Source organism: Phaenicophaeus curvirostris, chromosome 25, assembly GCF_032191515.1.
Source record: "Phaenicophaeus curvirostris isolate KB17595 chromosome 25, BPBGC_Pcur_1.0, whole genome shotgun sequence".
In the NCBI taxonomy this organism is placed as follows: domain Eukaryota; kingdom Metazoa; phylum Chordata; class Aves; order Cuculiformes; family Cuculidae; genus Phaenicophaeus; species Phaenicophaeus curvirostris.
In genome coordinates, this window is record NC_091416.1 from 893,655 (window position 1) to 914,922 (window position 21,268).

Genomic DNA, 21,268 nt, shown 5'->3' on the forward strand with positions numbered 1-21,268 from the left:
CGCAGACATCACAGCGCAGGAACCAGCGGGCCCAGCCTGAGTACTTGGTGACACAGGCTGAGATCTTGATGCAGCCCCGGTTGAGGAAGGCTCCCAGGTGGGTCTGGGAGCTGCAGGACGAGGAGCACTTCCCCGTTATATCCCGCTCGCTGATCTCGATGCGGCCACGCAGGCAGATCCCTGCAAGAGCAGGACTGGAGCGTGTCACAGGGTGCCCAGCAGCGGGCTGGGGGGACAGGGGGATGGGAATCATAGAATCCCTAGGTTGGAAAACACCTTTGAGATCACCGGGTCCAACCATACCTGTCCACTATTAAATCGTATCCCTAAGCACATAATGTCCCAGTCTTTAAACCCTCCAGGGATGGTGACTCCACCACCTCTGTGGGCAGCTGCTCCAGTGCCCGAGAACCCTTTCAGGGAAGAAGTTTCTCCTGATGACCAACCCAAACCTCCCCTCGCGCAGCTTGAGGCCATTCCCTCTCGCCCTCTCGCGAGGTGGGAGCCGTGCCCGCAGCCCTCCCGCCCGCAGCCCCAGGTACTCACGGAGGCAGGTAGGTTTGGGCGTCCAGCGGCCGTCGGACTGGCAGGCGCTGGCCGGGTCCCCCAGCAGCAGGAACCCGGGGCGGCAGCTGTACCGCACCACCGAGCCCACCCACCAGTCGTTGCCGTGCACCACCGAGTGGAAATCCGCTTCGGGCCGCCCGCAGTTCACTGGGGACACGGAGGGTGCCGAGGGCAGCACGGGGCCAGCGCCATGTGCAGCCCAAGGGGATGCACGCAGAGAAGGCTGTAGGTCTGGGGTAGGATCTATGGGTGCCCCAGGCTGCATCCAGTTGTGCTCCCAGGACCCGGCTGCTGGGAGACTCCACGGACACGTGCGTGGCACACAACCTGCCCTCCCCAAGCCCTGCAGCCCCCCCGGGTGCCCCGCTGTCCCCGCTCTGGCTGTACCTCTGCAGAAGGACTTGTAGCCCAGCCAGCAGCAGCTGCCGTTCCCGCACTGGCTCCTCTTCAGCTCCTTGTGCTTCCCCTTGCAGCCCCCCACGCAGATGGGTGCTGTGCCAGACCAGTAAGTGTCCGGGTCTCCTGGTGCCACAGGGAGCAAGGCAGAGCAGGGTTGGGCTGGCGGCCCTTCCCACCAGCTCCAGAGCCCTCAGAGACACACACTGAGGTGGGACGATCCCAGCTCATCTCAACCCACCCTTTGACTCCCTTTGTGGTGAGGAACACATCCTCTAGTGGCCCTCAGGTCTTCCGAAAGCCAACTCCTGCTTTCCATGTGCCAAGACAGCACAGGGACAGGACAAAAGCTTTGTTCACAGCTGGGGAAGACCAACCCAGCCAGGTGTCAGCAGCTCTGGGCCACCCTATAAGCCCTTCTTGCCCTAAACACCCCATTACCTTCTGGGTCCTCGCAGGAGACCAGCACGGCCAGCGTGGCAAGGAAGAGGAGCCCCAGTCCCATAGCGCACTCTGCCCTCCTCCCCTTGCCCCGCAAATCAAAGGCCCCCGCTCTGCTCGCCAGGGAGAAAGTGAAGTTGGTTTTCCATACACAGAGAACAGGAGATGCTATAGGACATGGGGGAAGGGAGGAGACATTCCCCTTAATGCCAATCCTCTCCCCAGCAGATAATCTCTGGCAGATTACCCTCCCTGGACCCGGTGTTTAAAGGGACATCTCCCACCAAGCGCTGCTCCCTACACCTCATGCTCAGGGAGTGCAGGAGTGCTGCAGCCCGAGATGCTGCAGGCGCGGCCGGGGCTTTGGCAGCAGAGTCCCGCATGCTGGAAAGAGCCAAGCTGGAAGTGCTGCGAATGCACGGCTGGCACGAGGCCCTTCTCTCGAAAGTATCCTTGGCCCAGGCCTGCCAAGTACCAGGGAGCGAGGGCTGGCAGGGGCGGGAAGGCTGGGGATGGCCCAGGGACAGCGCATGACCTTAGGGTGGCTTCCAGTACTGAAAGGGGCTCCAGGGAAGATGGGGAGGGTCTCTTGATCAGGGAGGGTGGGGACAGGACAAGGGGGAATGGTTTTCAGCTGAGAGAGGGGAGGTTGAGATGAGATCTTAGGGAGAAATGATTTCCCGTGAGGGTGGGGAGGCCCTGGCCCAGGCTGCCCAGAGCAGTGGTGGCTGCCCCATCCCTGGAGGGGTTCAAGGCCAGGCTGGATGGGGCTTGGAGACCCTGATGCAGTGGGAGGTGTCCCTGCCCAGGGCAGGGGTGGGACTGATGGGCTTTGAGGTCCCTTCCAACCCAAACCATCCCATGGTTCTATGCACACACATCACCTCCACACACACGGCAGTGAGGCCCCAACCGTCCCTCTACGGACACCAGTTTCACACTGTCCTCATCAGAATCTCTTGCCAAAAGGGCTCTGCCCACAAGCGCGGGCTGATCTCTGTGGTGTAGCAGGCAGCTGACAAGCACGCCCTGAAGGAGGCGGTAAAAATAAAACCTGCATCATGACAGAGGGGAGCCACCATGCCAAAGCTAAACCTGGTCATCAGTGCAGCCTCTGGGGACATGGAACAATGCCTTCTCCAAGACAGTCACCAGAAGCACCAAGTGGCAGCATGAAGGACATGTCACAAGATTCTGGGAGGTGCCCAGTGCCCACCTTCCACACTGCAGGCTCCAGGCATTTCTCACCCTCTCCCCACAATGTGCCACGGCTCACAATGATGGGGCTGAAACAGATCCCAGACGCCGGCTGGCCTGGCAGGACAACTTTTATTTGTCTTGCCAAAGTACACTTTGCCCAAGCAGGAGCCCAAACCCCAACGTGGGGAGGAAACCCAGGGCAGGACAAAAGCAGGAAGCTCCCAATGCCCCAGAGCTGCAGGGGAGTGGGAGCCTGTAAGCAGCCCCCTCCTCCCAGAGATCAGTGCACTGAACGGCAACAGCGGCGCAACCACCACCAGCTGAGCTGTGCAAGATGATGTGTAGTAAAGTGCTGATGAAGGCGGAAGGAAGGCAGCCATCTCTTGGAGAACACTGTATGGACTGGGGAGAACAGGCCCACTAAGGACATCTCCCCAGGGAAGAGGCTCCAGCCACAGTGTCTGCTCTTCCCTGCCTGGGAAGATCCCAGGTGAGGATCAGGCTCAGTAAGGGCTGACATGGCCACCACGCAGCAGCAGGGACCACAGCACAGCAAGTGACCAAGAGGGGACACCTGCATCAGGCTACGGCCAAACCTCCCAGAACCGTGAGACAATCTTGCTATTCCCTAATCCCCAAATGGAGGAGACAGCTCTTACCAGTTCAGATCTCTTGACCCACAACTGAGAGTCCTGCCCTTCCTCTCTCCCACTGCTGACCAGAACCGGCAGCCAACGAGGCTGGGGCAGCCGTGGGGGAAGCCAACCAGCTGCAGGCAGGTGAAGACAAGCTCAACCCTCTCCCTCCAAGCACTTCCCTGCCTCCCCCACCAGTACATCCCACAGAGACCACAGTTTTCCACGTGCAGAGAGGAAGGTGAGCACCTCACACGATCTGGATGCCCAGCTCCTCAGCTGTCTTCTGCAGACGGTCCATGACGTTCTCCTCCTGCTCCACAGCCAGCCCGCTGGGTGCTGCCACCTGCTCCTCAGCGGATGTGCGGGCCATGACATAATACACAGTCTCGCTCACCCCGTGCTCGTTGGTCCGGTTCACCACACGGATGATGGGGTTGGCCGGGGTGCCAGCTTCTTGTTCCGATGCCAGTGCTGCTCCCGGGAAGGCACTCAACCACGCTGGCTCAGGGTTGTCAGCAGAGCAGGCTGCTGGGCGTAACGGGACCGTTGGCAGCTCGGTGACCCTGTTTTCCGCTAGGGGAGCCTCTGCCGGGCCCTCCAGAATGATGCCCTGGAGGTTGCCCTCACCCTCAGAAAGCACCACACACTCAGCTGAGCCATCCAGTGCCTCCCCTCGCTTCTCTTTGTCCTTCAGCAGCTGCTCCGTGAGCTCCACGCTCTCGTAACGCACCAGCTGCAGCCTCATGTAGCCATCCTCGTGTTCCTTGTACCTGAGCGGAGACAGGCAGGGGTGATGGAGCCAGCCACCACTCAGCCCCTTCAAGAGGCCAGCAGCAGCAGCCAAGGAAGGGGCACTGTATTCCAGGTTGCAATACCCAGTGCTATTCAGATGATACTTGGCAAGTAAAGTAAAAACCCTTCATCCTCTACCCCTAAAAGCACATCCACGTGGCGGCTTCTGAACTTCCTTCCATGCCTCTCTAGTATATCCCAAGCCCACCCCCTTCCACCACTCTGCTTTCCTGGGCACATTTGAAGTCCATCCTCTTCCATCTTATAGGTTCCGGAAACCCTTTGGAGCTTCCGAGAGGATACAGCAGAGGCATCTGTCAAGAGACTGATCTGCAGCAGCTCCCTCTAGAGTGGGAAACCTGGACCTGGCCCTTGGTGAGCTCAGAAACATTACACCAGATGCAGCTGCAATGGCACCACTGCTGCCCTTACCCCAATTTCTGATGCAGTGCTAGAGCTGCCACCCAACTCTGCTGTTGTTGTGCCAAATCCCACGGAACGCTTGCTGCCCAGGTCCTGAGCACATTACAGGCAAGCACCAGAACCCAAACACTGCCAAGGCGCAGGATGGAGCCCCAGCTGCCTCCTGCACCAGAGAGGAGGTAGTGAGGAGCTAAGGATGGGCAGTACCTGAAGCGAGGATGGCCTGAGGGCCATTTGAACTGGTGTTTCTTCCTGAGGTGGACAGTGAGGTTGTTTCCACGCGTGAAGCACTTGTCACAGACATGGCACTTGTACCGGGGCTCTGCGTCACCCTGAAGGGCAGAGAGAGGTATGTGAATACCCAGGTGAGGCCGACTAGAGGGCCTGGCACCCATACGTATGTGTGAAAGGAGGAATCCGGTTCTCTGAGAAGACCGACATAAAATTATAAAGTGAATCACAGAATCATCATGACAGCATCAGCAAGAGAGGAATGCAACCTGACCTCTCACTCCTACAGCCCTGGTCAGCCTGGGGCACTTCACAGGACTTCAACTTATTTCCTTATGCATCACAAAATCACATAAGAATTTTGTTTGGAAAAGAGCTTTAAGATTATCAAGTCAAGCCATCGATCCAGCCCTGCTGATACCACCTGTCTGTCCCCTGGTACAACACCTACTCGTCTTTAAAATACTTGCAGGAATGGGACCCAACTACCTTCCTGGGCAGCCTCTTCCAACGCTTGACAATCCTTTCAGTAAAGAAATTCCTCCTAACATCCAAACTAAATCCTCCCTGGCACATCTTGAGGCCGTGCTTCTGTACAGCACGTTGCAGTTCTCAGCCTCACTGGGAGAGAGCACACCACAGAACAGCCCTCTGCCCCCTTCCCACCTCATGGACTTTGCGGTAGTGCAGTTTGATGGAGCAGAGGGAACGTGCGCTGAAGCTGCAAGCCTCAAACTCGCAGCGATAGGCCGGCTCTTTGCTGTGTGTGTCCAGATGTTTCCTCAAGTCAATGAGATTCTTGCAGCTAAAAGGAAACAGTAAGAGAACAAAGCTGAACACTGTGCAGCACGTGCACACGCTTCTGGGTGCTTCCAGTCTGAGAAGACGGAAAGCCCTGGTCCTCACCTGTAGTCACAGTAGTCACACTTGAATGGCCGCTCCTCGCTGTGCCGAAAACGGATGTGATTGCGCAGGGAGGAGGGCAGCGGGCAGGTCATGTCACACAGAGGGCACTTGTAATGGTTCACTGTGCAAAAGGATGGGTGGGGAACATGAACATCAAGCAGAAGAGAGCACAGAGCTTCCGCCAGGAGAAGGGGCCGTCACTCACCGTGGTTCCTCATGTGGTCACGGAGCAGCCTCTCCGTGGCAAACCTCTTGGAGCAGTGAGAACATTGAAACCTCTGCTCTGCAGCATCGTGGCCAGGGAGAAAGGGGAGGGGGTGGTGAGAAAAAGAGATCAAAGCATAGAAAACAGCACAGAGAGCAGCAAGTAAGAAAAAGAGGTATTTAAGAGGAGCTGGGAACCCTTCTCTCCAGGCAGAGACAGCAGGCACTGACTACAGTAAACAATTACCACCCACAGTGAACAATTTCTTCTCAAGATCTCATCTCAATCTCCCATCTCTCAGCTCAAAACCATTTCCCCTCATCCTATCCCCGCACTCCCTGACAAACAGCCCCTCCCCAGCTTTCCTGCAGAAGCCAGGCTGTTTCCAAGCACACTCCTGCCCTTTGCTCGCAGACAGCAGGCAGCTCTAACAAACCGACTGCTCACAGCCCCCTCCCTCCTCCACCCGCAGCAGCTTACGGTCCAGCGCAGTCTGACGGCGGATATGGTCAAAGAACTTGGTGTTGTTGGCGAACATGCCCCCACAGGTGGGACAGGCCACCACCTTCTCCTGCGTGTGGCTGCGCAGGTGCTCCCGCAGTTTGCAGCGGCCCTTGAAGGTGCAGTCGCAGTCTAAACAGAAAGAGAATGCCATTAAGATCCTTCACACACGGGTCACGAACCACAACCTGACTGCACAGCAGACTTCTTGCTTGTTTTGACTAGCAAGGATCAACTCCCAGCTCCAAAAACCCCACAGAGAAGGGTCACAGCAGGTTAAGATCACCAGGGTACAACTGGCACAGGCTCTCCTCACTGCAAGCAGCTACGGCAACTGTACACCAGGGAGACAAATTACTGAAAATATTAAACTGGAGCCTTTTCTTCTAGGTAACAATTCAATATAAATGAAAAATTCAATTTTAAGCACATAACTGGATCCCCAGAAGGAAATTCTACAGGAATATTTCACTGCTAGGACCACGCGCACATATTTTTGAAGCTCAAGAGGCTCTGTGAAACCCTGCCAAAGAGCACAGGGTACAACACTTGAGATCCAGTCCAGTGCAAAGCTCTCTAGAGCAGCCTTGCATGCACTCACTGACCTTTCCACCCACAGACGACCACATGGTTCTCCTTCCCCGCTGCCTTGTACTCCGAACAGAAGCTGTGATCCTCCACGTGCCGGTAGAACCACTCAGGATTGTCAAAGGATCTCTGTTGGGGAGCAGGGATGGACAGAAGAGGGTGAAAAGAGCAGGATGAGCTGACCTCAACCAGAGCACAACAGACGATTTAACAGGCGAGCTGCAGGGCATAAGCAGCTTGCCTTCCCTTGGCCACTACGTCACACACAGGAAAGGGAAACTGGGCCCTCCGTCCTCACCTCGCAGTACTCCCACAGACACAGAAAGTTCTCCTGGATCTCGGGGATGATATTGCGGCTCTGGAAGTCCAGCTGGCAGTGGCTCACATCTGACTGGCTCTGCAGGGCCCGCAGCCCCCACTGCTTCAGCTTGGTGTGGTAGCAGTGGAAATAGACGTGGCGGATGAGGTCGGCAGAGCTCTCTGGGGAACAGAAACCACATTCCTGCCACAAACACGTGTATTCCTCTGCAAAACAAACAGGAGATACACAGGACATAATGATCTGATGGAAATTCATAGAATCATTGAATGATTCTTTGGGAATCATTCAGTGGGTGGGAAGGAACCTCAAAGCCCATCCAGTTCCAACCCCTGCCAGGGGCAGGGACACCTCCCACTGGATCAGGGACACCTCCCACTGGATCAGGGGCTCTAAGCCCCATCCAACCTGGCCTTGAACCCCTCCAGGGACTGGGCAGCCACCACTTTTCTGTGCAATCTGGGCGAGGGCCTCCCGACCCTCACAGCAAAAACATTTCTTCCCAAGATCCCATCTCAACCTCCCCTCTTTCAGGTGAAAACTGTCCCCTTCATCCTATCCTTGCACTTCCTCAGAGCCCCTCCCCAGCTTGGTGCTCCTCAGGAAGGCAGTGGACGCTGCTCGCTCCTTACTGAGCAGTTCCCCCTCTTCCCAGAAGGTGGTTAAGGCTGGCAACTCCTTACCAAGTGGGTCCACCTCGTCCCGGTGCTCCCCGGGAAGGTGCTGCTGCAGGTGCTGGGCCACGTGCTCGCAGAACTCTTCCATATTCGAGGCCACATAGCTGCACAGCTCCCACTCGCACTGCAGCGCCAAGGCACCTTTTCCACCGGGCTTGGTGGGCGGCATGATTGGGGCTGCCAGCCCCAAGGGGCAGGGAGGGAACCCCAAGGGCTCCCCTCACCGTGGTGGCCACCACAGCCTGAAACTGGAGGGTGGGGAAGCGGGGAGCCCCAGGCAAGCAGGTGGGGTAGTAGGAAGAACCCCAAGGAAGGAGGAAGAGCCCTGGCAAAGTCAGCAGGGAAGCAGAAAGAGCCTTGGGGAAGCAGGCAGGGACGTGTGGGGGGGAAGATCCTCAGGGAAGTAGGTGAAGAAACGGAAGGACCCAGGAGAAAAGGGCAGGGAAGCAGAGAGGGGGGCAGGGAAGGGGGGCAGAGCCACCAGGGAAGCGTGCAGGGAAGGGAGGTGGGAAGAGCCACGGGGAAGCGGGTGAGGAGGCAGGGAGAGCCTTGGGGAAAAGGGCTGGGAAGCGGGAAGAGCCCCAGGGAAGAGGGCAGGGAGGAAAGGGGGAGAGGAGCCCCGGGGAAGCGGGGAGAGCCGCGCGGGGCCTTCTGGCTCCGGACCCGCCGGGAGCCGCGCGGAGCAGCGGCCGGGCCGGAAACGGCGCCCGCGCACAAAGGTTCCGGGGCGGCTCGTCTCAGTGTCCCCCTCTCATCTTAAAGCCCTTCCCCTCATCCTCCCCGCGCCCTCCCTGATCCAGAGCCCCTCCAGAGCTTTCCCGGAGCCCCGTTCAGCACTGGAAGCTGCTTTAAGGTCTCCCCGCAGGCTTCTCTTCTCCAGTTCGAGCAACCCCAGCTCTCTCAGCCCCCCTGTAGAGCTGCTCCAGCCCTCAGATGCTCTCTGCGGCCTCTGGCCTCGCTCCAGCAGCTCCACATCCTTGGACATGGATTTCATGACTTCAGTCATCAAGGAAAAGTGGGATTGAAAGGACAGTTTGAATTAAGCAGATGCACATCGGCCATTACCTCTGCTGTTCCAGGCTTTTATAACACAAAACAGTCACACAAGCCCCAGAAAGTTTTCTTTGGCACAGGCTAAAACCAAATGAGATGGTATAAACCACGCCACAAACCGTGCCCTGCCAACACACGGCTGCTCCTACTCCTGTCACACGCGCTGGCTGCTCTCCTCGCGGTGAGGAACAGCAAGTCCATGCCCAAATTCACTAAATAAGATCAAAAGTCTGAGTAAGGCACCTTTTCAAATGGAAATGTAAGGTAAAAGATGGATCTCATCTAAAAGAAGGCTGGCTGGGGTTTTATTTTCTCTCTATTTATTTGTGGCTTTTTTGTAGGATCTGTTGTTTTCAATGTAATTATTGTGCAACCAGTACAGAAAACACCTGGACAGTGCAAAGCCCTTCGCTTGAATGGGACTGTGATTTAACTTGTATATCCCAACCAAAGTACGTAAACATCCGGCATAGGAGACAAAACTAGCTGGGAAGTCTGCCAGGAGGCAGGTGGCAAACTAAGCCTCTTGCTAACAGAGCGAAGACAGCCGTCTTCTGTTGTGGCTTCACATCTGCCCCGGCTTCCCTGATCCACCCACCGCCTCGTGCCCATTCGGGTACTTGTCAGCCGAAACCGATACACCTGCGAGTACCAGGAGGGGGTGGGTGAGAATGGATGACCCAAAGTAAGGCTTGTTTTATAAGCTGAAGAATGTTATATAAGCTAAGAATGCTGGGAATTATCCAGAACATCATTTCAGCTCTGCCTTCCTCACTTACCTTGATGGACGGAGCAGATGCAGCCTTGGCCAGCCGCTGCTCTTTGCATTTTGTTTTTCTCCTGAAGAAAAAGAATAATCACAATTAAAAACCCAACAGCCTTCCTCAGGAAGGCAGTTCACATGGCAGGCCAAATTAATCTCCAGGCCAACACTTGGGAAAGCACATGTAATTACCAAGAGGGACCGATCTTACCTAATAGACCCGCAAGCTGGCAGCAGACTCCACATGAGGAGAAATATTTAATTATGAGGGATGCATTGGCGCCAGTCTTGTCCTGCTCCTGTAAGATGAGCACGGCAATGCTGCACGCCAGCTCACTCTGCTTGTAGACAAACCGCTCCGATGATCTGCCTCAGCACAGCCTGTCCTCGCTGTATTGATACGCTGTGCTAGCCACGTTCTGGGGAAAATGGCTCTCGCAGCCAATGTAGATGTTTCAGAACTGGGATATAAGCTGTGGTCATAAGGAAGAATTTAAAGGCGCTCTTGTCCTAAGCCTTGATTTTCCAGCTACATTCCTCACCTGTAAGGAGATGGTTGATCACCACAAGACTTACCAACCTTGCACTTCAATCCAAGATTTTCCCAGAGCAGTGGTGGCTGCCCCATCCCTGGAGGTGTTCAAGGCCAGGTTAGATGGGGCTTGGAGCAACCTGGTCCTGTGGAAAGTGTCCCTGTCTATGGCAGGGGTGTTGGGCTTTAAGGTCCCTTCCAATCCAAACCTTTCTGCGATTCTATGATTTTCCTGTCCATAAAGCTCACCTCAGTTTTCGTCCATGAAATGTCAGCTTAGGCAGGAAAGAGAATCTTCGGGAATGATCCACGCTGACCATGCAAATTGGAGGGAAACACACATCAAGAGATTTGCATTTAAGCAAATCCCAAACAAGGCATCATGGAGACATCTCTAAACTGTAGAAAACATATATCCGTCCGGCTCAGCTGGAACTTTACCAGTGGAGTATGAACACTGACTTCACTCTGCTCTGCGAAGCTCATGCTGGTCGGCCCTTCTCCGAAGTCCTGCAGAACCCAAGAGCTGGGACTTGTCAACAGTGACAACAATGGAAACAGGTGAGTTTCAGCACCTTGACTTTTCACAAGGGTAAAGATGCATCTTCATGGAAATATCAGGGAAAGAACCATGCCATCCTTGGGCTCATACTAAAAAAAAGAAAATCAGAAAGAAGAATTGTCTAAAATATGACTTGTGGCATCTTTACTATCTCAAGAATTTAATACTACTTAATAGCATGTTCCATCTTCTCTAGACTGAATTTATATTCCCTTCATAATGCAATATTTTTCCAAAAGGCAGTTCAACCAAAATTATGCAAAATATTATTCCATTTGCTTGAAACTTATATAAAGACGAGCCTAAATTAGCATTCCCTTCCCCAGTGCTGCCAATAGCAGAGTTATGTGGAGTTTTAATAGCTGACTGTTTTATCATAAGCTTTTTGGGGCAGTCTCTTGCAGTCTGTTTGCCCTGTGCCCAGTCTTGGCTGAAGTCTCTCTGGTTAGAACTCAAACACGAAAACGAAGTTGCAGTTGCCCCAGATTTCAATCGCTATGGCCCAACAGAAAACATTTGGGGTAGCTGCAAGCCAGCACTGAGATTTTGTGGTGTTTAAACCCTCTACTCTTCTCTTTCTAAGCTCTCCATGGGTATGTGCACCTGGGGACATGATGCACCCTGAATAAAAGTGACAAGTGGAGCCAGTGACACATTGTGAAAAGCAGAAGGGGCAAATGATAAATCACAACTTTAGAGATCAAACACATCAGCTGTGGAATGGCTGTTGGTGTTCCCTTGGGAGAACACAACTGTCTGTTTTCCAAGGGATTAGCTTCAAAGTGAAGTTCCTCCCTGGAAGATCTCAATAAAAGCCCATATGGACATTCCTCCCTTGCTCCGCAGGTGTGAGTGCTCTGTTCAGGCACAGCCTGCTGGCCAGGATAAAAGAGCTGTCTCCAGTATTGTTCCTTGTGCCGCTCTGCCCTCGTGTGCCAAAGCATCTGCACACAAGGCAGATGTCACAAAGCTTTGTCCAGGCAGAGGAAGAGAGATGTCTCACACCAGCAGTCACACAGACCCTGTGGGCAGGTTGAGCTGTATTCCAGGCAGGTCAAGAGAAGGGAGCCAGCTCTGCATCAGCCTCTTGGGCGATGTGGCTGAGACACTGTACCCCTCTTTGTGTCTTCCTCAATAAAACAACAGAATCCCCAGGTGCCTGTCAGGATTTGCTGTGGATACAAAGCAGACTGAGCAGTCAGCTCCTTTTCCTTTCCCAAATCTGCACTGTGATTTACATCACCATTCAGAGGAGCCACCCCAACCATCCAGGCTGTTTCCATCTTTGCTGCATTAAGATCAAAGCTCACAGAGGGATGTGCTGAAAGCCAGCAACTCCAGAAGGGCAAGGAGGAGCTAAAACACAGCATCTCTGTTGAAAGCAATAGAGGCTGTAAGGTTAAATCAAATTTTGCTGATCCACAGAGGAAATGTAGGACCCCACAGAGCTATCTTTGGAAAAAACAAAAGCCCAAACCCATCAGCTTGCTGTTGGTCTCCTAAGGAAGGATTCATATTAATAAAAGCAGTCTTAGAAGCTGCTCTTCCGTAACAACCTCTCCCAGCTGCCCTGTGCCTTCACTGAACTCTAATGCTTGTTTCATTCCCTCAATCCCTACAGATTTTGGCAAACGGGTGTACCAAGGAGTGCGAGTGAAACACACAGTCAAAGATCTTCTTGCTGAAAAACGCTCCAGGCAGAGCACTGGCTCCCGCTTCAGCGTAAGTCGCTTCCCACCCACCTACATCCCTTCCTTTTTAAGCTAGAAAAGTCATGTCATGTAATCCTCTGCTTTAAAGAGCATTTGTTGTGAGTTCAGGGCACTGCCAGTATTGACAGGGAATGGCAAAAGTGTTTGGAACACTAGTATTTGCCCCAAAAGATTACAGATGGCTCCTTGATTTTTTACACCAGTGAATCTTTGAGGGATTAAAGTCCTTTTTTTCTTTCTAAAAGAAAATCAGTAATGCGGTATTTTCCACTCCTTTCATATCCTGTGTATGACACCTTTCCAAGTCAACTTCCTTTTCCACCAGCCACGCTTGAACAACTCAGCGCAACAAAAATAGATGTTCTTCACTGAATGCTGTGCTCCTTCCAGCTCCTCTCTGGCACGCTGGAGCGCCAGGGGAGATGCAGTGATGTTATGGTCTGGAAAGAGGCCAAGCATCAGTTCGTAAGAGATGGTTTCTTCTTAGAGTGGTTCTATGGCAACAGGAAGCCTACATCAAATTAGAGTACACTACATTGTTTTCGCTCAACCACCAGCCAGAAAAAACAATGCTGTCCCCAGAAGAGGACACAATATTGCAGTGCCAGAGCTGGCACACTGAGCCATTCCCTGTGTGCTTTCACAACTCACCTTTACCAAGCAGAAGCGCCTCATTTCCAGGCTGATTGGGAGCAATGGGACCACTGACAAATGAGGAGATGCAGTGAAACTGCTGAAGCAGTTGTCCTGGAAGGAAAGGGTGGGAGTGGAGACTTGAATTACTGGCACATATTAGTTTTGTTGCTCTTTCCCCCCCGAAGCCATTAGCCTCAGGCTTTTTGCCTTCAGCAAGAGACCTCAAAGGGCCTTGCAAGTATTTATTTTCACTGTTATTTTCATGAATGTTAGCTCTGTCTAACACAACAAGCAGAAAACCAGCATGGCCATTACCAAACAAAGCGAGATGTAGCCATAGATATCTTCCCAGCCTCCAGCTAATGCAGAAAGGCAGAAGATCCCTTGAGCTATGGACAGTCACTGGGAAACACATGCTCCCACCATGAAGGCATTCAGGAAGACTGCTTTGAGGAGCAGCAGGCAGCAATTACTGTTTTGCACTCACTGAGAAAACAGATCCTTGTTGATTACAATCATGCTTTACCTGCTCCCTTTCTGGAGGTGGCAGCTTCAACGGCTGCAATCAAAAGTCCTAGGAACTGTAAAAACACTGCTGCTTGCTTTATTGCCCTTTGCTTTGTATTCCAAAGCTTAGCAGTTGTGTGTCTGTCTGATGCAGAATCAGCCCTGTTGCTAATTCCCCATAAGAGACAAAAAATTATTGTGCAGGGCAAACATCCGTATTTACTCGAACGTATTATGGAAAGAACAGCTGTAAGTGCAGCTCCGTTTATCTGACATAATATAATCTAGAATCAAAGCAAACAGCAGATAACTGAACACGCCTTTGTATATTTATGATGCAGTGTAATTTAGCTGCATCATTTGTTTGAACGTGATCTTTGCTCCAAAATCAGGAAGCCTTTGTTGTGCCAGGGGAGGTCTACGGAGGAGATCTGTGCTGCGCAGGAAAGGTCATTGCTCAGCAGAGGAGAGCTGCCAAGCTGCTTACAGAGGCAGCAGAACAGCAATAATTCCATGACAGCCAGTCTCTGCACACATCAAATGATAGGAAAGCAGAATGTGCTGTGATGAAAACCACACAATCTGGGCTTCTGGGATCTCTGGGCTTTAGGGAGGGTTTGACTTATTTTCTTTTGTTTCATCTACCGCGTAGGCATGAACCAGCAGTTGCCCTCTGAATGATAAAGGGATTACTCTCATTTCTCAGACAGGGACACTGGTAGGCACAGAGATGAAGCGTTGTGCCCAGCAGCACTCAGAGGCCAGGGACAGATCACTTGGCAAACCACTGAGGTGCCCTGCCCAGACTAAGCTTCACTTTTATTATCAACTTTTATTACTCCAGCTGCTGTAGTACCGATTGGGCCCACGGAGGAGACAGACTGAAGCCAAAGGGCACCCACGGTCCCCATTGCAGAAGCAAGTCATTATTTTGACCTCGATTCATACATTTAGTCCCCCAAGGCAGCCTCACAGCTGGACAATACTCCTGGGCTACCAAGGCAGTGAAGCAACACAGCTCTCTGGAGCACCCCCAGCCAGTATCGCTGCCCGGTCATGTGCAAGCAGGCTGAGACCAAGCTTATCAACAGCTGAATATGCTGTGGGCTCAAGTGATGCTAAACAGACATGCTGCTGTGTTGCAGAAGACCCGGCTACCCCAGTCCCACGGCACCGAAAGGAAATAAGGCAGGGAGGAAATGAACTAATGGACTTCAATTAAGCCTAGCCATTCGCTGCCTGATAAGGAGCCAGGAGGGAAGTGAAATGTAGGTCTTTGCAAGTATGCGGGTGCCTGCTGTGAGGAAGGCCAAAGATGGGTTGCTGCAGAGGCTCTTGTGATTGCATTAAGGCAGCTAAAGCCCCTGCAGCCAATGCTGACTGTGGCTGACCTCATAGGTGGGCAGGAGAGGACCTGCTGCCTGTGACACCTGCTGCCTGTGCCTGTTGAAGAGACAGATCGAAGAACAACTTAGATGCTTCAGTCATTTGAAATGCTCCATGCTGGAGGCTGGCAGCTGTGCCCAGGGGCTTTCTCGTCCCTCTGGCAAAGCATCCCAGCTCTCATCACTGCCGCCCGTTGACCTGTAGGCAGCAAACCTGCACCTCCTAATTCAACTTCTTTCTCAAACACAGTATTAAGAGTGCCAGATAACAGAACTAAACTACTGCCTGGTGAGGTGTTAAGACTGGGGTCTAAGCATTAGTGCAGAGGCCCACACCGCGACTTTCAAATTCCTCCTCTGTGCATGCAGAGAAGAGCTGCAGGATGCGATGGCCAGGGGAAGGCAGAGGAGGTGGTGGGAAAAATCCCTGCAGTAGGAGAAAGTATTACTGAAGTGCCATGGGTGCGGAGAGAGTGTGAGATCAGATTTGCATGTGAGGGGCTTAGCTTTGCAGGGCAGTGTGCACTACCAGCTAAGATCCACACCAAAATCTGCAGCCAAAAATGGCCCAGCCGGAACCAGGTGCAAACTCCAACCCTGCAATGTGAAAGCTCGTCTGCCTGTAAGCCAAAGGGCTCCTTCCTCATCCCTCCTATCGCTCCCGCAGCCCGTGTGACTCGTGTGGGCTCAGAGCTCATTTTCATGATGGAGCAGGGAGCAGCTGCAAATCTCCCTCAGCAGTAAAAGGAAGTCCTAGCACTGGCAAATTTAATTCAAATCTAAACCTCTAAATTTGGTTGCTTGCTATGGCAGGAACCTCCTGTTTGCACTACGCAAACTGAAAACAGCAAGTCACCATCACTGGCCAGGGCGACGGCACTGCTGAAGTGAATGCAGCAGTGGATGCTGTGTTCCTGCTCTTTAGGTTTGGAGGTCTGGAGGAAGAACTCAAGGAAACTCTAGGTATGAGCTCTGCTCCAGAGGAGCAGCTGCCTTCACCACAGTGCTTTGTAAAGAATTAGTCACCAAGAGCACCAGGGTCACTCAGGGCTAATTCTCCCTTACCGAGGGGCAAGAGGAGATTATTATTATCAGTATTGCTGTAGCACCCAAATAGGAGCTAGGAACAACTGCCTGCTACACACAGGCTGCTTGTTCTGCTAGGAGAGGCCAGCTGAAGTGGCTCTGTGGCAAGTAAATGCAGTGCAGGAGAGCTGAGCTAGGACATGGGCAGTGTGGAATTCACTGTTTTGACCAGCCAAGGGTTTAAATACCAACTTATTGAGACCAGTTTTGTGCCAACACCAAAAAGACAGCTCAGCATTCTGCCTACGTTAACGGACCCTGCAGTACATAAGAAGCCAGTTATCTTGATACTGCTACTCTTATCAGCTCCACACAAGACCTTCAAAATCTCTTCTTAACCTACATCTGCTAATACTTCAGAGGCCCCAGGCTGGAAATCTGTATTTAAACTCTTCATACTGATAGTACCAAGCTCAAAGAATGCACCTGCATTATGCCAACGCCTTCCTAAACTACATGCTTAGTGAGCTGCCTTGATTTGAAAAGACATTTTCTTAACATACCTTTCTCTTTTGCAGGGCAGCACCAGCGCAACACAGTCACCGTTCGTCCAAATGCCAGGTGAGGTTTCCCTCCACTGATAAATCCTTTCCATGCAGGCTGAACAGTTGATGCTGCTCCTGTTTCTTCTCCTCCAAGGAACATGAAGTGAGCAAAGGAGCAGGGCCATCACTCAGAGAGAGCCCAGGAGGAAAGGAATTGAAAGAGCCAAAACAGGAACAGCAATAATAACAGAAGGGCCCCTGTAATCTTGTATGAAATTCCCAAAAATGGGAAAGAGAGGGAATTAAAGCAGTCTCCAGCTCCTCTGACAGAGGTGCCACAAAGAACTCCTCCTTTTCCCTTCGCATCTTTCAGTTTTCCCTGGAGCTGAAGGGAGAAAGTAAGAAACCAAGAGCTGACCTGTTTTGTCCCTTGAGCTCTTGGGCAGGGAATGGAGGGTGAGGCTGGAACAAAGGCAGGTGGTTTTGCAGCTGTAACCCCGTCATTGTGCCCAGGGGCTGTAGCAGAGCAAGGAAGAAGCACAGGCTGGCACAGCAACCTCAGTCCCTCGGGGCTGCTACTTGAAGCTTCCCAGAACACACTGGTTTGCTGCAGACAGGGGTCATCATCTCAATTCAGGGCAGTTGGAGGTGCTAAAAGCACATGGGCTGATACAGCTGCCTTTAAGGCAGGACTGATTCCTGCCCTGGGGGTTGCTAGAGAGAAAAGGGCTCTGTTTGCACCTGCATCAGTGCCCATCGTTCTGTGGCTCCCCAGGTGCTGCTGTTACGGTTTCCCTACAGCCAACGTTTTTTCTGACCACCACAGGCTCACCTCCCACAGCTGGTTACTACGGCATCAGGAGATCCTTCACAACTGAGGTGGATTTCCACAATACAAAGCAGTTTGTCAGTGATGTCTACTCATCCCCTCTAGGGTCCAAGCCCTTCTCGTGTGATTCCTCTGCCACACAAGGCTACCCGGCACTTCTGGACCAGTATCTCGGCGACCAGTATGGGGACTACCGTCCTACTTCCCTCACAGCTGGTGCCAGCTCCTTCTTCAGCCCTTCTGCTGTGCCCCCTCTCCTGCCATCCTTCCCTAACGAGACTGCACATTTCCTACTAGTGAGTGAGTCTATGGTTCTCAGTCCCCAATGAAAGATCCCTCAACTTAAAGCTGGGGATAAGTTAGGGGGATTCATCTGGGAAGGATGTGGGTGTTCAGGAGGCAGCCACGACAGAGCATGGTGCAGATGGGCTGAGAGGGAACTCTGCTTCTCTTTGTTCCCATTCTCTGTCTCCTTGACCCCTCTTCCTGGTGGAGACCAGTTCCTAAATTAACAACCCACCCTGTTCCTCAAGACAGAGACTCCATTGAGATCCTTAACTTTCTAGAATCATCCTTTGTCAGCTTCAGGCAGTTGCCAATCCCAACACCAGCTATTTCCTGGGAGCCAGCTCCATTCGCAGCCCCAGAGCAGAACTGCTGGGCCCTGCAGGTTCAGTCCCTGAGCCTGTTTCAAGGCTCTTTTCCCACTCTTGACATCATGGATGTTTCCTTTCAACAATTTTAACACCAAATACTGCCCCAGAGCAAGAGAAACTCTTGTGAGCGTTCCCAGCTAGGCTTTGGGGATAGACATGCTGTTACCTTTGGGACAAGCTTTTATTCTTAAGGGTCTCTCTTGCCTTTTCTCCCTGCCAGAGAGAGCCCTGGGAGCAGACCTCACCCGACAGTCTCAGCCAGTCGGACAATACATGCTCTGACCCTCTGCAAGCACTGCCTGCCAGCATCACCTGCCTCTCCTCACATGAGTCCGGAGGTGTTTCCCCGTACCGAAGCTCAAGCTGGACCCCAGCCATCCCTGGAACCCAACCCTACCCTTTGCATCCTCTTGAAGATGTCCACTACTCCTCCAGCTACGCCGCCACCTCATCCTACTCCTTCTCACCATTCATGACTGTGGCAAACGAGCTTACCTCCAGGATGAGCCACCTCTCACCGGAGCAGTCCTCGGAGATGCTGCCCCTTCATGAAAACTCTGCCTGGGCAAAAGAGGATGGAAGTCCCATCTGGGGGACTTCTGAAGGCCGGAGAACTTACTGATGAGAGATAAGAGCTGGAGAAAAAGGAAAAATGGACCATTATTGAAGCAAATGAATTACTTCAATGCTTTTGCCTAAAGCTGGTCCTTCAAACAGAGGATGCTAACACCATGCAATGCTTTGTGCCCTGTTTAGAAATACATTACTTGGACAAACCACATTTAGCTTATAGTGGTGCCTTCTGAAAGACATTTCTCCCTGTCCCGCTGTGCTACAAGTGAAATACACAGCCTGAAAAATACCTGCACTCTATGAGCCTTTCCTACAACCAAGATTTTGGGAGAAAACAGGTTGCTCTGACCCTTAAACTACATGAGCAGAGTGATGTAACCAGGCGAGATTTGGGAAGGCTGGGGAGCAAGCCAGGGGCTGGAGGAAGCCCTCCTTAATATCAGAGTCTGTATAATGGCATCTGTTACCTAGTGGCATAAATGTACATCCCTCATGCTGGCACAGTGTGAACGTGGCACTATCTTGGGTGACAATTATGGCCAGAGCAGCAAAGGCACAGCACGTTTGAGCCTCCCAAACCAACTAAACACAGCACACCGTGCGACACCAGCGCCTGGCAGACAGCTTAGGGTGTTGGCAGGGACTGCTGAGGCACCCTCCTACCTGCACGAAGAAGCCTCACCTTCCCTCCCACCTGCAATGCATCCTCCCCAGGGCTGGGATGGGGACCGAGGCCGATGTGATGTCCCCGTGCCCACGGCCACTAGAGGTTGCTCTGCACACACAAACCCACGCACAGAGCAGGGCTGGGCAACCCTCCCAGTCCTGCCTGCTGCACCCAGTGGAGGGTGCCCCCTCTGTCCCACCTTGTCCCCCGGCCTGGCACCCACAGTAGCAGAAATAAAAGCCTCACTGAGGAAGAACAAGAGCTTTAAGGCCCTCCTTTGCCTTTTCTCCTCAAATCCTGGTGCTGACAGGGCATTTGGCACCTTCTCAGCACCCTCCAGGGACCATAAATGGCTCTGGGATCACAGGATCAGGCTCAGGGCATCGCTACGTGCCGTGCTGCCTGCAGGCACCTCTGTGCAGGGGAATGTAAACTGGGGACACAGCTCAGTACTGAGAAACAGGCGGTACTGAGCCCCTGTAAGCAACACTGCTGGGAGCTGCCAAGCAAGCCAGGTCAGTCCTTCGACACAACCCCCTTTCTTTTACAGGTGTAACACCCAGCACCATCCCTGGCACCTTGCATCCTGTACCCCAGGTGCACACACAGCAACCATCCAAGCCCCTTGCTCAGCCCACACCTGGCAACAACACCTCCCTTGCTGTTCAGGCATCTTCAGTCCATCCAGCATATGTTCTGGTATCAAAGGATGGAACGCGCATTCCCAGGGATCTCGGCGGCTGCCTCACAAAGGAAGGCTATGCGCAGGCTGCCCAGGGACAGACCTCAACCTGACCCCTCACAGCACAGCTCAGAAGCAGCTGCAAGAGCTGGAGCACCAGTAGCCTTGGTGCAATGTGCCCAGCAGTGCCCATTTGTGTCTTTAGGGACTCAGCGCTGCCCCTGCTTCTACCCCACAGGGGTCCAAACCCTCTCCCTGAAGCTCTTGCTTCACTCCCGGGGCAGCAGCCACAGAGCTGTCCTGGGGGTCACAGTCATGCAAAGCTCACCCCTGCAACCCTGCTGCCGCGCTGGGGTCCCACCCAACACCTCTTGATTCCTCAGCCTTGTTCAGACACGCTTAGGAAGCAATTCCAGTGGCTCTTTGAGCCTCAAATATCACCTCCGACCACTCCATGGGCTGCACTCCTCTTTTTGCTAGTTGAGGCCTGGAGAGACAGGGAAAGCTCAGGGCAGAGCATGGGCTGGCAGCCAGGGCTCCTCTGCACGTGTGCTAAGCATGGGGTGAGGCAAGTTCAGCTGCCTCCCATTTGGTCCACAGGCACCACGAGTGGCAGTTGTGGAGCATCCCCAGGTGGCACCTGCTCAGCGAGAGCTGCTCCCCTGACCACGGGCCAAGGCAAGGCAACAAGCCCCAGTGCATCTTGGAGTGCGTGCACTTCTCCTTGCCCCATACCAAGCCCCCATGCCCACAAATTTGAGGCTTGCATAAGCCCACAGCCTTGTTCCACACCACAACTGACAATATCACCGGGCTGAATTGCTGTTCATCACAGTCACTGTGAGCTGTTTCAGCTGTATCCTCTTCCAGGGCTTCGCACGGAGTGGGACACCACAGTCGGTCTGGCTGTATTCCCATCTGGCTCTGAGGGAGAAGCAGGGACAGAAAGTTTTTGAGCTGTCTTGGAAGTGTTCGACCCACCCTGGCATTTTGTTCTTAATTGATGCAGGGTCTCTGTGAGCCTCACAATGCTCTGAAACCCAGGACGTGCAGGAGCCCCCCAAACACAGGTGCTTAATGTTTCCTTAAGGCACACGGCTCGGTCACGGTGGGAGCTGGGCAGCCTGCACGCTCTGGTCTCTGGTTACAGAGATAAACATTTCCCTGGCTCCTCTGCGCAGCACCCGCATCGTGCTCTATCCACCCACCACCAACGTTTCAGCGGGAAGCAACCCCAGCAACACAAGGGCTTCATG

The 21,268-nt window shown here is 53.1% G+C and overlaps 2 protein-coding genes and 1 long non-coding RNA gene across 7 annotated transcripts; 1 reads left to right on the plus strand and 2 right to left on the minus strand.

The window, feature by feature from the left end:
• Positions 1 to 931: 931 nt before the first annotated feature.
• On the minus strand, positions 932 to 8,539 carry HINFP (histone H4 transcription factor). Of its 4 annotated transcripts, none has more exons than XM_069876410.1 (10): positions 7,891 to 8,536; positions 7,187 to 7,413; positions 6,906 to 7,017; positions 6,280 to 6,432; positions 5,800 to 5,877; positions 5,595 to 5,715; positions 5,355 to 5,493; positions 4,665 to 4,789; positions 3,489 to 4,012; positions 932 to 1,089 (listed from the first exon to the last, which is right to left on the minus strand). In XM_069876410.1, the coding sequence occupies exons 1-9, from the start codon at positions 8,051 to 8,053 to the stop codon at positions 3,490 to 3,492; spliced, it is 1,641 nt and encodes a 546-aa protein (XP_069732511.1). In that variant the 5' UTR covers positions 8,054 to 8,536; the 3' UTR covers positions 932 to 1,089; position 3,489. The 4 variants fall into 4 exon arrangements, with proteins under 4 accessions (XP_069732511.1, XP_069732513.1, XP_069732514.1 ...); XM_069876411.1 differs by lacking the exon at positions 932 to 1,089 and adding an exon at positions 2,658 to 3,006; XM_069876412.1 differs by lacking the exons at positions 932 to 1,089; positions 6,906 to 7,017 and having other exon boundaries at positions 2,484 to 4,012; positions 5,800 to 5,872; positions 7,891 to 8,539.
• Positions 8,540 to 10,656: 2,117 nt separating this feature from the next.
• POU2AF2 (POU class 2 homeobox associating factor 2) lies at positions 10,657 to 19,225 on the plus strand. 2 transcript variants are annotated; one of them, XM_069876414.1, is made up of 5 exons: positions 10,657 to 10,793; positions 12,416 to 12,516; positions 16,639 to 16,681; positions 17,432 to 17,730; positions 18,311 to 19,225. In XM_069876414.1, the coding sequence occupies exons 1-5, from the start codon at positions 10,784 to 10,786 to the stop codon at positions 18,710 to 18,712; spliced, it is 855 nt and encodes a 284-aa protein (XP_069732515.1). In that variant the 5' UTR covers positions 10,657 to 10,783; the 3' UTR covers positions 18,713 to 19,225. The 2 variants fall into 2 exon arrangements, with proteins under 2 accessions (XP_069732515.1, XP_069732516.1); XM_069876415.1 differs by having other exon boundaries at positions 17,540 to 17,730.
• LOC138730866 (uncharacterized) lies at positions 10,766 to 17,189 on the minus strand. The gene is made up of 3 exons (XR_011339103.1): positions 17,024 to 17,189; positions 13,158 to 13,253; positions 10,766 to 10,883 (listed from the first exon to the last, which is right to left on the minus strand). It is a non-coding gene; the product is annotated as an uncharacterized lncRNA (long non-coding RNA).
• Positions 19,226 to 21,268: the final 2,043 nt, after the last annotated feature.

Bases quoted from the DNA above. Each gene is read 5' to 3' on its own strand.
- HINFP (XM_069876410.1), bottom strand. From the start codon at position 8,053: ATGCCGCCCACCAAGCCCGGTGGAAAAGGTGCCTTGGCGCTGCAGTGC. The intron at 5,716-5,799 runs GTGAGTGACGGC...CCTTTTGCACAG, and splicing joins TGACCACATGAGGAACCACG to TGAACCATTACAAGTGCCCT. The intron at 4,790-5,354 runs GTGGGAAGGGGG...TCTGCCCTTCAG, and splicing joins ACTACCGCAAAGTCCATGAG to GGTGACGCAGAGCCCCGGTA.
- POU2AF2 (XM_069876414.1), top strand. The intron at 16,682-17,431 runs GTGAGGTTTCCC...TGACCACCACAG, and splicing joins ACCGTTCGTCCAAATGCCAG to GCTCACCTCCCACAGCTGGT. The intron at 17,731-18,310 runs GTGAGTGAGTCT...TCTCCCTGCCAG, and splicing joins AGACTGCACATTTCCTACTA to AGAGAGCCCTGGGAGCAGAC.